Source organism: Boleophthalmus pectinirostris, unplaced genomic scaffold, assembly GCF_026225935.1.
Source record: "Boleophthalmus pectinirostris isolate CB_2022bp ecotype Guang Dong unplaced genomic scaffold, ASM2622593v1 HiC_scaffold_3, whole genome shotgun sequence".
NCBI lineage: Eukaryota > Metazoa > Chordata > Actinopteri > Gobiiformes > Gobiidae > Boleophthalmus > Boleophthalmus pectinirostris.
In genome coordinates, this window is record NW_026571299.1 from 8,375,068 (window position 1) to 8,389,198 (window position 14,131).

The window sequence follows — 14,131 nt, forward strand, 5'->3', positions numbered from 1 at the left end:
GTCCTTGATGTAGACCTGGTTAGTCCTTGATGTAGACCTGTTTAGTCCTTGATGATGTTTAGACCTGGTTTAGTCCTTGTACAAGCTGGTTTAGTCCTTGGTTTAGTCTTTTACCTTGATGTAGACTGTTATCCTTGAACCTGTTTAGTCCTTGATGTAGACCTGGTTTAGTCCTTGATGTAGACCTGGTTTAGTCCTTGGTACAGACCTGGTTTAGTCCTTGATGTAGACCTGGTTTAGTCCTTGATGTAGACCTGGTTTAGTCCTTGATGTAGACCTGGTTTAGTCCTTGATGTAGACCTGGTTTAGTCCTTGATGTAGACCTGGTTTAGTCCTTGGTGTAGACCTGGTTTAGTCCTTGATTTAGTCCTTGATGTAGACCTGGTTTAGTCCTTGGTACAGACCTGGTTTAGTCCTTGGTGTAGACCTGGTTTAGTCCTTGGTACAGACCTGACCTGGTTTAGTCCTTGATGTAGACCTGGTTTAGTCCTTGATGTAGACCTGGTTTAGTCCGGTTATAGACCCGTCACGTGTGGTCTCGTTGCAGGGCCCTGAAGGATGTCGGCCTGGACTCAGCTGGGACTGTTGCTGTGGAAGAACTTCACCTACAGACGGAGACAGACCGTAAGACCCAGACCGAGGGTTCTATCCCCGCTGCCTTTGTGCCCACGAGCCTCTCCTCCTCTCCTCCTCTCCTCCTCCTTCTCCTCCTCTCCTCCTCTCCTCCTCCTCTCTTTTCTTTTTTCTTCTCTCGATACTAAAACAGTCAGATTCTCAGCACAGAAATGAACCTTTCCTGAAGTTTTAGAAGGATTTTGAGCTGCATCAGAACAAGTATAAGAGCACATGGACCTGGTTTAGACCTGGACCAGACCTGGACCAGACCTGGACCAGACCTGGACCAGACCTGGACCAGACCTGGACCACACTGAGGGATGACACAGATATAAGTCCACATGGGAATATAAAAGAAAAAAAAACTATGATTTAATTGAAAATCACATTTTATTGTCTAATTAAAGAGTTTGAAATGTCCTGGTTCAGACCTGGTTTAGTCCTGGTTTAGTCCTGGTTTACGCCTGGTTTAGACCTGGTTTAGTCCTGTTTCCGAATTGGTTTAGTCATTATTTAGTCCTGTTTCAGACCTGGTTTAGACCTGGTTTAGACCTGGTTTAGACTGGTTTAGACCTGGTTTAGTCCTGGTTTAGTCCTGGTTTAGTCCTGGTTTAGTCCTGGTTCAGTCCTGGTTCAGTCCTGGTTTAAGTCCTTGTTCAGACCTGGTTTAGTCCTGGTTTAGTCCTGGTTCAGTCCTGGTTTAGACCTGGTTTAGACCTGGTTTAGACCTTAGACCGTGTTTAGACCTGGTTTAGTCCTGGTTTAAACCTGGTTTAGTCCTGGTTTAGTCCTGGTTTAGTCCTGGTTTAGTCAGACCTGGTTTCAGACCCTGGTTTAGTCCTGGTTTTAGTCCTGGGTTAGTCCTGGTTCAGTCCTGGTTTAGTCCTGGTTAGTCCTGGTTCAGACCTGGTTTAGTCCTGGTTTTATCCTGGTTAGAGTCTGGTTTAGTCCTGGGTTAGTCCTGGTTTAGTCCTGGTTTAGTCCTGGTTTAGTCTGGTTTAGTCCTGGTTCAGTCCTGGTTCAGTCCTGGTTTAGTCCTGGTTTAGTCTGGTTTGGTTCAGTCTGGTTTAGTCCTGGTTTAGTCTTGGTTCAGTCCTGGTTCAGTCCTGGTTCAGTCCTGGTTTAGTCCTGGTTTAGTCCTGGTTCAGTCCTGGTTCAGTCCTGGTTTAGTCCTGGTTTAGTCTGGTTCAGTCCTGGTTTAGTCCTGGTTCAGTCCTGGTTCTGGTTCAGTCCTGGTTTAGTCCTGGTTCAGTCCTGGTTCAGTCCTGGTTTAGTCCTGGTTTAGTCCTGGTTTAGTCCTGGTTTAGTCCTGGTTTAGTCCTGGTTGTTTCAGTCCTGGTTTTAGTCCTGGTTTAGTCCTGTTAGTCCTGGTTCAGTCCTGGTTCAGTCCTGGTTAGTCCTGGTTCAGTCCTGGTTTAGTCCTGGTTTAGTCAGTCCTGGTTTAGTCTGTTTAGTCCTGGTTTAGTCCTGGTTTAGTCCTGGTTCAGTCCTGGTTAGTCCTGGTTTAGTCCTGGTTCAGTCTGGTTCAGTCCTGGTTCAGTCCTGTTTAGTCCTGGTTTAGTCCTGGTTCAGTCTGGTTCAGTCCTGGTTTAGTCTTGGTTTAGTCCTGGTTCAGTCCTGGTTCAGTCCTGGTTTAGTCCTGGTTTAGTCCTGGTTCAGTCCTGGTCTGGTTCAGTCCTGGTTTAGTCCTGGTTTAGTTCTGGTTTAGTCTGGTTCAGTCCTGGTTCAGTCCTGGTTCAGTCCTGGTTTAGTCCTGGTTTTAGTCCTGGTTCAGTCCTGGTTCAGTCCTGGTTTAGTCCTGGTTTAGTCCTGGTTTAGTCCTGGTTCAGTCCTGGTTCAGTCCTGGTTCAGTCCTGGTTTTAGTCCTGGTTTAGTCTTGGTTTAGTCTTGGTTTAGTCCTGGTTTAGTCTTGGTTTAGTCCTTGGTTTAGTCCTGGTTTAGTCCTGGTTTAGTCCTGGTTCAGTCCTGGTTTAGTCCTGGTTTAGTCCTGGTTTAGTCTGGTGGTTTTAGTCTGGTTTAGTCTGGTTCAGTCTTGGTTTAGTCCTGGTTTAGTCCTTGGTTTAGTCCTGGTTCAGTCTTGGTTTAGTCCTGGTTTAGTCTTGGTTTTAGTCCTGGTTCAGTCCTGGTTCAGTCCTGGTTCAGTCAGTCCTGGTTTAGTCCTGGTTTAGTCCTGGTTCAGTGGTTTAGTCCTGGTTTAGTCCTGGTTTAGTCCTGGTTCAGTCCTGGTTTAGTCCTGGTTTAGTCCTGGTTTAGTCCTGGTTAGTCCTGTTTTCAGTCCTGGTTTAGTCCTGGTTTAGTCCTGGTTTAGTCTGGTTTAGTCCTGGTTTCAGTGTTTAGTCCTGGTTCAGTCCTGGTTTTAGTCCTGGTTCAGTCCTGGTTTAGTCCTGGTTTAGTCCCTGGTTCAGTCCTGGTTTAGTCCTGGTTTCCTGGTTCAGTCCTGGTTTAGTCCTGGTTCAGTCCTGGTTCAGTCCCTGGTTTAGTCAGTCCTGGTTTTAGTCCTGGTTTCCTGGTTTAGTCCTGGTTTAGTCCTGGTTTAGTCAGTCCTGGTTCAGTCCTGGTTCCTGGTTTAGTCCTGGTTTAGTCCTGGTTCAGTCCTGGTTTAGTCTGGTTCAGTCCTGGTTTCAGTCCTGGTTTAGTCCTGGTTTAGTCCTGGTTTAGTCCTGGTTTAGTCCTCGTGTCCTCAGGTGTTGATAACAGATTGTGAGGACACTGTGACTCTTCTTATCAGTTCTGATAAAACCTGATAAACAAGAGTGAGAAACACTCAAGACAAGACACGTCTAAACCAGGACCTGGACGGGGTCTGGACCTGGACCTAGACCAGGTTTTGGCGCTGCTCTGGTTTTATGGCTGTGAGTGTGAGTGTAGATCGATTCTAATCTAATATTAATGCTTCCTAACGAGCCACTTCCTGTCGGACGTGCTGCTTCTGCTCAGATCTTTTACCACGCAAGAGGTCTCACTCCCACGGACTCTGAGGCCCGGATAAACCCCACTCTGGTCTGGTTTGAGTCCTGGTTAAAACCTGGCTCAGACCTGGTTTAGTCCTCATTCAGACTTGGTTTAGTCCTGGTTTAGTCCTGGTTTAGTCCTCATTCAAACTTGGTTTAGTCGTGGTTTATAGTCTTGTTTTAGTCCTGGTTTAGTCCTGGTTTAGTCCTCATTCAGACTAGGTTTAGTCTTGGTTTAGTCCTCATTCAGACTTGGTTTAGTCCTGGTTTAGTCCTCATTCAGACTTGGTTTAGTCCTGGTTTAGTACTCATTCAGACTTGGTTTAGTCCTGGTTTAGTCCTGGTTTAGTCCTCATTCAGACTTGGTTTAGTCCTTCAGCTTGTTTAGTCCTGGTTTAGTCCTCATTCAGACTTGGTTTAGTCCTGGTTTAGTCCTCATTCAGACTTGGTTTAGTCCTGGTTTAGTCCTCATTCAGACTTGGTTTAGTCCTCATTCAGACTTGGTTTAGTCCTGGTTTAGTCCTCATTCAGACTTGGTTTAGTCCTGGTTTAGTCTTGTTTTAGTCCTGGTTTAGTCCTCATTCAGACTTGGTTTAGTCCTGGTTTATTAGTCTTGTTTTAGTCCTGGTTTAGTCCTGGTTTAGTCTCTCATTCAGACTTTTAGTCCTGGTTTAGTCCTCATTCAGACTTGGTTTAGTCCTGGTTTAGTCCTGGTTTAGTCCTCATTCAGACTTGGTTTAGTCCTGATTTACTCCTGGTTTAGACCTGGTTAAGTCCTCATTCAGATTTGGTTTAGTCCTGGTTTAGTCTTGGTTTAGTCCTGGTTTAGTCCTCATTCAGACTTGGTTTAGTCCCGGTTTAGTCTTGGTTTAGTCCTGGTTCTCGTGTCCTCAGGTGTTGATAACACAGATAGTGAGGACCTGGCTCTAAACCCGTCTCTGGTCTAGTTTGAGTCCTGGTTTAAACCCAGCTCTGGTCTGACCTTAGTCCTGGTTTAGTCTTTGTTCAAAGTTCAGAGAATCCACCTTTTTCAGTTCCGATACTGATCTCAATAGTTTAGCTTTTAGTATCTGCAAATACCTGGTTTCTGCTAAAATATACTTTATTTTCCTAAAAACAAATTGTGTTTTTCTATTTTGTAGCTTTTATTTTCCACTTAAAGATCCCGTTTTACTCTATTTTCTGATCTATGTTATGTAGTTTCCTCGTCACAAACAGACCTGGACTTGTGTTTGTTTCATTCACGTGTTTAACTCACAAACCTGCAGATTTAGGCTGAGTTCTTCTCTCAAACTGGAAACACTCTGTTCCACCTTGTGATGTCATGTTGTAGTAGTGCTTTTTATTATCCCTGCAGGGAAATTCCTCTGCATTTCATCGTTTCAGGAGCAGTGAGCAGCACACGGGCGCCGGGGATTTATCTCCATGATCTTGTTGCGAGACTTGGTCAGGAGGATTTATGTTTTGGGTTTGGGCCCGTAGGAAACTCGCCCAGACAGAACATGCAAACTCCACACAGAAACTCTGACCCTTCCTGCTGTGAGGTGCAAGTGCATAGCCATTCATCCATTCTGTATGTGATAATACAGGAAGTGCTCCACCGTGTTTTCACAGTTTTTAAACTTTCTCTAGAATCATTTGGATGATTTCAGCTCCACACTGCAAAAAAAACCTTGGCCAAAATTTAAGACATAAGAGCCCAGTCAAGCAGAAGTAAACAACAAGGCCAAAAACTCAAGTTAATGCATCTGATATAAAAATGTATTGAACAGATACATATGTACTCTAGTTTATGAAACTCTTGACCTTTTTTCTGTACCATTTTTGGTTCTAAAGTTACATACGTTTTAAACAGACCATGTATGAAACATGGAACAAAAATTATTTCCCAAATTTCAAAGACCCAAAAATCATGTAAATAAACTGATGTATTTCATCATATCTTGTGTTATTCCATCTTTGAACTGTTGATGAAGGTACATGATTAAAAAAAAAAAAAAAAAAGTATTTAAAATGATAAAAATTTGCTTGGAAGGACTGACATATTTTATAGAAATAGTTTCCTTTCATTTTGAAGTAATATTAAAGTATTTGGAAGAAAAAAAGCGACAAATGATGTAAAATCCTGCACCTTCTACTTGTTTGCACAATTTTCCCTCCGTTACTTTTCCCTCCGTTACCATGACCTTTCTTCATAAAAAATCTCATGACTTCAAAAAGTAAGAATTTTTTCAAACTAATTTGTACCATATGGTAGAAAACTATATGAAGCAAATATTCAAACCAGTTTGTTAAGGATATGTAAGTGAGAACCAAGAGTTATCACTGTTTGGATTTATTGCCCAAAAAGTGCTGCATATTTCATTCCCTCCGTTACCGACATGAGTTTTTAAATTTTTTTGTCAACAACTTGAAAGAATATCACAGGTTTAACTTGACCCTGTTGGAGTGTAACTCTTTCCTACATTCTGATACTTTACTTATTTCAATAGTCCCTCTAGTTTCTGAATAAGAGACATTTGAATGTTAAAAATCTGCCTGTTTCCCTCCGTTACTACTTGACTGGACCCATAAACACTTAAATCTATCAGAAAACGACTTAAAAGTTGTGAAATTATCTGTCCACGCGGCGAGATAATTTTACTTATCTTAAAATAAACCACCTCTAGACGAGCAAGTCGATAATAAATCTGAAAACGAGATGAATAACCTGATATAAACGTGTGTGAATGAAACAAAACACAATTCCAACTATGTTTTTGGTGATGTTTTTATAATTTTGCTTAAAGATTCATTTGAAGTAACTGCAGAACAACTTTGTATAAATAAAAGTTTAAACATTACGAGACTTTCTGGGCCAATATGACAAGTAAATACAAAATATTACATCAATTTACAATAAAATTTACAGGACCGACCAGGATATCGACAGAAAATGTATTTTGGAAACAAGGAGACAAAAGGAAATGAGGAGCTAAGGAAGGAAATAGGACACATGGATTGAAGAGAAAGGGTGTAGGATACAAGAAGGCAAGAGCATGGAAACAAGGAGCTAGGAAAGGGACTAGGACACAAGGAGATGAGAGAAAGGGACTAGGACACAAGGAGATAAAAGGAAGGAAACAAGGAGCTATCCGGCAAATTTTCAAGGATTGGTTCCGGTGCATCTCTAGATCAGATCTTTATTTGTGATTTAAGATCCCAGTTTTGGGTCCTGGTTTAGTCCTGGTTCGGTTCTGATGAAGTCTCACACAGACATGATTCATCCTCTGCTCCTCTGACCTTCTCCTCTCCTCCTCTGACCCTCTCCTCTCTGACCTCTCCTTTCCTCTCTCACCCTCTTCTCTCCTCTCCTCCTCTGACCCTCTCCTTTCTCCTCTGACTCTCCTCTCCTCCTCTGACCCTCTCCTCCTCTGACCCTCTCCTCCTCCTCTGACCCTCTTCTCCTCCTCTCCTCCTCTGACCCTCTCCTCTCCTCCTCTGACCTTCTCCTCTCCTCCTCTGACCTCTCTCCTCTCCTCCTCTGACCCTCTCCTCTCCTCCTCTGACCCTCTCCTCTCTCTGACCCTCTCCTCTCCTCCTCTGACCCTCTCTCTTCTCTTCTGACCCTCTCTCTCCTCTCTTCCTCTGACCCTCTCCTCTCCTCCTCTGACCCTCTCCTCTCCTCCTCTGACCCTCTCTCTCCTCCTCTGACCCTCTCCTCTCCTCCTCTGACCCTCTCCTCTCCTCCTCTGACCCTCTCCTCTCCTCCTCTGACCCTCTCCTCTCCTCCTCTGACCCTCTCCTCTCCTCCTCTGACCCTCTCCTCTCCTCTCTGACCCCTCTCTCCTCTGACCTCTCTCTCTCCTCTGACCCTCTTCCTCTCCTCCTCTGACCCTCTCCTCTCCTCCTCTCCTCCTGACCTCTCCTCTCCTCCTCTCCCTGACCTTCTCCTCTCCTCCTCTGACCTTCTCCTCTCCTCCTCTGACCTTCTCCTCTCCTCCTCTCCCCTCTCCTCCTCTCCTCTGACCTCTCTCTCTCCTCTGACCCTCTCCTCTCCTCTCTGACCTTCTCCTCTCCTCCTCTCACCCTCTCCTCTCCTCCTCTGACCTTCTCCTCTCCTCCTCTGACCTCTCCTCTCCTCCTCTGACCTCTCCTCTCCTCCTCTGACCCTCCTCTCTCTCTGACCTCTCTCTCCTCTCCTCTCTCTGTTCCTCTGACCTTCTCTCCTCCTCTGACCCTCTCCTCTCCTCCTCTCTGACCCTCTCCTCTCCTCCTCTGACCCTCTCCTCTCCTCCTCTGACCCTCTCCTCCTCTGACCCTCTCCTCTCCTCTCTGACCCTCTCCTCTCCTCTCTCACCCTCTCCTCTGTTCCTCTGACCTTCTCCTCTCCTCCTCTGACCTCTCCTCTCCTCCTCTGACCTCTCTCTCCTCCTCTGACCCTCTCCCTCTCTCTGACCTTCTCTCTCCCTCTGACCTCTCCTCTCCTCCTCTCTGACCCTCTCCTCTCCTCCTCTGACCTCTCCTCTCCTCCTCTGACCCTCTCCTCTCCTCCTCTCACCTCTCTCCTCTGCTCCTCTGACCTTCTCCTCTCCTCCTCTGACCTCCTCTCCTCTCCCTCTCTCTGACCTCTCCTCTCCTCCTCTGACCCTCTCCTCTCCTCCTCTGACCCTCTCCTCTCCTCTCTCCCCTCCTCTCTGACTCCTCTCTGACCTCTCCTCTCCTCCTTTGACCCTCTCCTCTCCTCCTCTGACCTCTCCTCTCCTCCTCTGACCTCTCCCTCTCCTCCTCTGACCCTCTCCTCTCCTCCTCTCACCCTCTCCTCTGTTCCTCTGACCTTCTCCTCTCCTCCTCTGACCCTCTCCTCTCCTCCTCTCACCTCTCCTCTGTTCCTCTGACCTCTCTCTCCTCTCTGACCCTCTCCTCTCCTCCTCTGACCTTCTCCTCTCCTCCTCTGACCCTCTCCTCTCCTCCTCTGACCCCTCTCCCTCCTCTCTCTGACCTCTCCTCTCTCTCCCTCTCCTCTGACTCCTCTCCTCCTCTGACCCTCTCCTCTCCTCTCTCTGACCCTCTCCTCTCCTCCTCTCACCCTCTCCTCTCCTCCTCTGACCCTTCTCTCTCTCTCTCCTCTTCTCCTCCTCTGACCCTCTCCTCTCCTCTCTCACCCTCTCTCTCTCCTCCTCTGACCCTCTCCTTTCCTCTCTCTGACCCTCTCCTCCTCCTCTGACCTCTCCTCCTCTCCTCTCCTCTCCTCTCACCCTCTCCTCTCCTCCTCTCACCCTCTCTTCTCCTCCTCTCACCCTCTCCTCTCTCTCCCTCTCCTCTCCTCTCCTCTGACCTCTCTCCTCTCTCTCCTCTCCTCCTCTGACCTCTCCTCTCCTCCTCTGACCCTCTCCTCCTCTGACCCTCTCCTCTCCTCCTGACCTTCTCTCCTCCTCTGACCCTCTCTCTCCTCCTCTCACCCTCTCCTCTGTTCCTCTGACCCTCCTCCTCTGACCCTCTCTCCTCTCTCCCCTCTCCTCCTCTCCTCCTCTGACCGTCTCCTCTCCTCCTCTGACCCTCTCCTCTCTGACCCTCTCCTCTGACCCTCTCCTCCTCTGACCTCTCCTCTCTTCTTCTGACCCTCTCCTCTCTCTCTGACCCTCTCCTCTCCTCCTCTGACCCTCTCCTCCTCTGACCCTCTCCTCCTCTGACCCTCTCCTCTCCTCTCTGACCCTCTCCTCTGACCTCTCTCTCTCTCTCCCTCTCCTCTCTGACCCTCTCCTCTCTCCTCTCCCTCTCCTCTCTCTCTCCTCTGACCCTCTCTTCTCCTCTCTGACCCTCTCTTCTCCTCTCTGACCCTCTCCTCTCTTCTTCTGACCCTGTCGTTTGTTCTTTGTGTTTCAGTTGCAGTTGTTGGTGGAGATTCTGTGGCCGCTCTTCATCTTCTTCATCCTCATCGCCGTCCGACTCAACTACCCCCCCTACGAGCAGCATGAATGTGAGTGTGCACCTGTGAACTGGTTTAGACCTGGTTTATACCAGACCTGGTTTAGACCTGGTTACAGTTCCTCTGCTTGTGTGGAGCCCAATTTAGTCCTGGTCTGAACTTTGGTTAGTCTTAGTTTGGTCCTGGACTAGTTTTGCATTATGCTGGCTTTCGTCCTGGTTTAGTCCTGGTTTGTTACCAGTTTACTCCTGATTTGTTACTTGTTTAGTCCCGGTTAAGTCCTGGTTCTAATTCATGGTGGTAGTCCTAGTCTAGTCCTGGTTAAGTCCTGATTTTATCCTGTTTTGCCCCGGGTTTAGTCATAATTTAGTCCTGGTTTAGTCCTGGTTTGGTCCTGATTTTATCCTGTTTTGCCTCGGGTTTAGTCCTGGTTTAGTCTTGGTTTAGTCCTGGTTTAGTCCTGGTTTTAGTCCTGGTTTGGTCCTGATTTTATCCTGTTTTGCCCCGGGTTTAGTCCTGGTTTAGTCCTGGTTTGTTATTAGTCTAGTCCTGGTTAAGTCCTGATTTGGTCCTGATTTAGTCCTGGTTTGTAAATGGTTTAGTCCTGGTTTAGGACTGGTTTGTTACCAGTTTAGTCCTGGTTTGTTTTTAGTTTAGTCCTGGTTTGGTCATTGTTTTGGTCATGGTTTAGTCCTGATTTGTTATTAGTGTGGTCCTGGTATGGTCCTGATTTGGTCCTTGTTTTAGTCCTGGTTTGGTTCTGGTTGTAGTCCTGGTTTAGTCCTGTTTTGTTACTGGTTTAGTCCTGGTTTGGTCTTGGTTTATTCCTGTTTTGTTACTGGTTTAGTCCTGATTTTGGTCTTGGTTTATTCCTGTTTTGTTACTGGTTTAGTCCTGATTTAGTCCTGGTTTTTACCTGGTTTAGGTCCTCTTTTAGGTCCTGGTTTGGTCTTGGTTTAGTCATAGTTTAGTCCTGGTTTGTTACTAGTTTAGTCCTGGTTTATGTCCTGGTTTTGTCTTGGTTTGTTACTAGTTTATTTTTCCCTAGTTTAGTCCTTTTTTTTTTTTTTTAACCTCCCTTTTTGACTTAGTTTATGTTTTAGTCTTGAATAAATCGTTGTTCTGGGTTTGGTTTAGTGTGGGGCTTGATCCTGGTATTAGTCCTGGTTTAGTTCTGGCTTAGCCCTGGTCCTGACCTGGTTTTGGGCGCACATATAGAGAGGTAAACGTGGACTTGTTCAGACACGTTTGGAATCTAGAGTGAAATCCACCGCCTCCAGGTTCACTTTAAAGACCGAAGGAGACAAGGAGACAAGGACACAAAGACAAAGGGACTAGGAGACAAGAAGACAAGAGGAAACGAGGAGACTAGGACATAAGGAGACATGAGGAAGGAAACGAGGAGACTAGGAAAGGGACTAAGACACAAGGAGACAAAAGGAAACGAGGTGAGGAGCTAAGGAAGGAACTAGGATACAAGGAGACAAGAGAAATTAAAAAAAAGGAGGGAAAAGGAAATGAAGAGCTAAGGAAGGAAATAGGACACAAGGATTGAAGAGAAAGGATGTAGGACACATGGAGACCAGAGGAAGGAAACGAGGAGACTAGGAAAGGAATTGAGGAGCTAAGGAAGGGCCTAGGATACAAGAAGGCAAGGAGTCAAGGAAGTCATGGAAACAAGGAGCTAGGAAAGGGACTAGGACACAAGGAGACAAAAGTAAACAAGGGGCTAAGGAAGGTACTGGGTCACAAGAAGAGAAGAAGGGACTAGGACATAAGGAGACAAGAGGAAGGAAACAAGGAGTTAGGGAAGGTTTTAGGACACATGGAGACAAGAGCAAGGGACTAGGACACAAGGACACAAGAGAAAGGGACTAGGACACAATGAGACAAAAGGGAGGGAGTAGGACATGAGAAGGGAGTAGGACACAAGAAGAAGGAAGTAGGAAACAAGTAGACAAGAGGAAGGGACTAGGACACAAGAAGACAAGAGGAAGGAAACAAGGAGCTAGGACTAGGACAGGGTCTAGAACACAAGGAGACAAGAGGAAGGTACAAGGGCACAAGGAGATAGGAGGAAGGAAACAAGGAGCTAGGAAATGGTCTAGGACACAAGGACACAAGAGAAAGGTACTAGGACACAAGGAGACAAAAGGGAGGGAGTAGGACATAATAAGAAGGGAGTAGGACACAAGTAGAAGGAAGTAGGAAACAAGTAGACAAGTGGAAGGGAGGAGGACACAAGGAGACAAGAGGAAGGGACTAGGACACAAGGAGACAAGAGGAAGGAAACAAGGAGCTAGGAAACGGACAAGGACACAAGGAGACATGAGTCATTTTAACCGTTTTTTTTTTTTTTTTTTTTTTTTTTTTTTCAACAAATGAATTCCTGAGAAGTAATTTTAATTTTGACAGTTTGGAATGTGAAACTTGTGAAAGTTTGAGTAATTTCACGATCTAAACTGTAAAAAAAACTGTAAAAAATGCAAAAGCAGGTGTCACACAGAATCCAACAAGACACAAAGAGAAGAAAGACAGAAGGAAACAAGGAGAGGAGCTAGGACAAGGGACTAGGACATAAGGAGACAAGAGGAAGGCGCTAGGAGTCAATGAGATAAGGAGAAAAGAAGAAACAAGGAGACTAACAAGGAGACTAGTACACAAGGAGAGGAGGTAAGAAAGGGCTAGGACACAAGGAGAGGAGCTAGGAAAGGGACTAGGACACAAGGAGAGGAGCTAGGAAAGGGACTAGGACATAAGGAGAGGAGCTAGGAAAGGGACTAGGACATAAGGAGAGGAGCTAGGAAAGGGACTAGGACATAAGGAGAGGAGCTAAGAAAAGGACTAGGACACAAGGAAACAAATGGAAGGCACTAGTAAACAAAGAGAAAAGAGGAAACGAGGAGACTAACAAGGAGACTAGGACGCAAGGAGAGGAGCTAGGAAAGGGACTAGGACACATGGAGACAAGTGGAAGGGACTAGGAGACGAGGAAATAAGTAGGACACAAGGAGAGGAGCTAGGAAAGGGACTAGGACACGTGGAGACAAGTGGAAGGAAACAAGGAGTTATATGCAAATTGAAGACCTTGGCACCTCCAGAACTCCTCCTACCGAAATATCTGGTGCTTTTTTAAAAAATGTAAATGTAAAAAAAAAAAAAAAAGTTACACAAAGGTTCAGAGAAGTGAAATAAATGTACAAAAAGATGAAGAGGAAAAAAAAAAAAAAAAACAGAAGTAGTTTAAGCGTTAGAGTTTCGCTGTGACTCACCACTTCAGACACGTAAACGGATTTAGGAAGCACTAAGGAGACAAGGAAACACGTCTGAGGAACAAATGGGATTGACCCTGTTCAACCTGCAGAATCGTGTTTGTGATTTGTGAAGGAAGAGAAAGAAAGAAAGTTTAGTGAATTAAAAAGAGAGGAAATGTACAGAGTGAGAGAGGGAAAGAAAGAGAGTGAAGAGGAGCAGAGAGAGAAAAGAGAGGAGCAAAGAAAGAGAGAGAGAGGAGCAGAGAGAGAGAAAATACAGAGAGAAAATACAGAGAGTGGAGAAAAGAGGAGCAGAGAGAGAGAAAGAGAGGAGCAGAGAGAGAGAAGAGAGAAAGAGAGCAGAGAGAGAGAAGAGAGAAAGAGGAGGAGCAGAGAGAGAGAGGAGAAAGGACAGAGAAATGAGCAGAGAGAGATGGAGAGTGAAGAGAAGCAGCGACAGAGAAAAGAGAGGAGCAGAGAAAGAGAGAAGAAGAGGAGCAAAGAGAGAGAATGGAGGGGAGCAGAGAGAGAGAAAGTGAAGAGCAGCAGAGAGAGAGAGAGAGAGGAGAAGAGAGAAGGGGACCAGAGTGACAGAGGAACAGGGAGAGAGAGGAGGAGAGCAGAAAGAGAGAGGAACAGAGAGAATGAAACAAAGAAACACAGAGAGAGAGAGGGGGGGAGCAGAGAGCGAAAGAGGAGGAGAGAAGAGAGAGAGGGGGGAGCAGAGACAGTGGAGCAGAGAGAGAAGAGGAGCAAAGCAGAAAGAGAGAAATAAAGAGAAAGAGCGAGAGGGACAGAGAGAAAGAGCTAGTGGAGCATGGAGAGAGAAAGGACAGAGATGAATGAAAGAGAAACAGAGAGAGAGGAGGCAGAGACAAAAAGGGAGAGAAAGAGGAGCAGAGAGAGAGAAGAGAGGAGCAGAGAGAGAGAGAAGAGAGGAGAGCAGAGAGAGAGAGAGAGAAGAGGAGCAGAGAGAGAGAGAAGAGAGAGAGAGCAGAGAGAGAGAGAGAGAGAGAGAGAGAAGAGAGAGAGAGAGAGCAGAGAGAGAGAGAGAGAAGAGAGAGAGAACAGAGAGAGAGAGAAGAGAGAGCAGAGAGAGAGAGAGAAGAGAGAGAGAGAGAGGCAGAGAGAGAGAGAAGAGGAGCAGAGAGAGGGAGAGAGTGAAGAGGAGCAGAGAGAGAGAGAGAGAAGAGGAGCAGAGAGAGAGAGAGAGGAGCAGAGAGAGAGAGAGAGAAGAGGAGCAGAGAGAGAGAGAGAGAGAGAGAGAGAGAGAGAGAGGAGCAGAGAGAGAGAGAGAGAGAGAGAGAGAGAGGAGAGAGAGAGAAGAGAGGAGCAGAGGAGAGAGAGAGAGAGAGAGAGAGAGGAAAGAGGAGCAGAGAGAGAGAGAAAGAGGAGCAGAGAGA

General features: G+C 46.3%; 1 protein-coding gene across 1 annotated transcript in view; it reads left to right on the forward strand.

The window, feature by feature from the left end:
- The window catches only part of LOC110165876 (phospholipid-transporting ATPase ABCA1-like), a 120,116-nt gene that overhangs the window by 6,499 nt on the left and 99,486 nt on the right, over window positions 1-14,131 (forward strand). Inside the window, exons 2-3 of the mRNA XM_055160104.1 lie at window positions 548-624; window positions 9,432-9,525. Of these exons, the coding sequence (XP_055016079.1) occupies window positions 559-624; window positions 9,432-9,525 (160 nt within the window). The 5' untranslated portion in view covers window positions 548-558. The remainder of the gene's footprint in view (window positions 1-547; window positions 625-9,431; window positions 9,526-14,131) is intronic.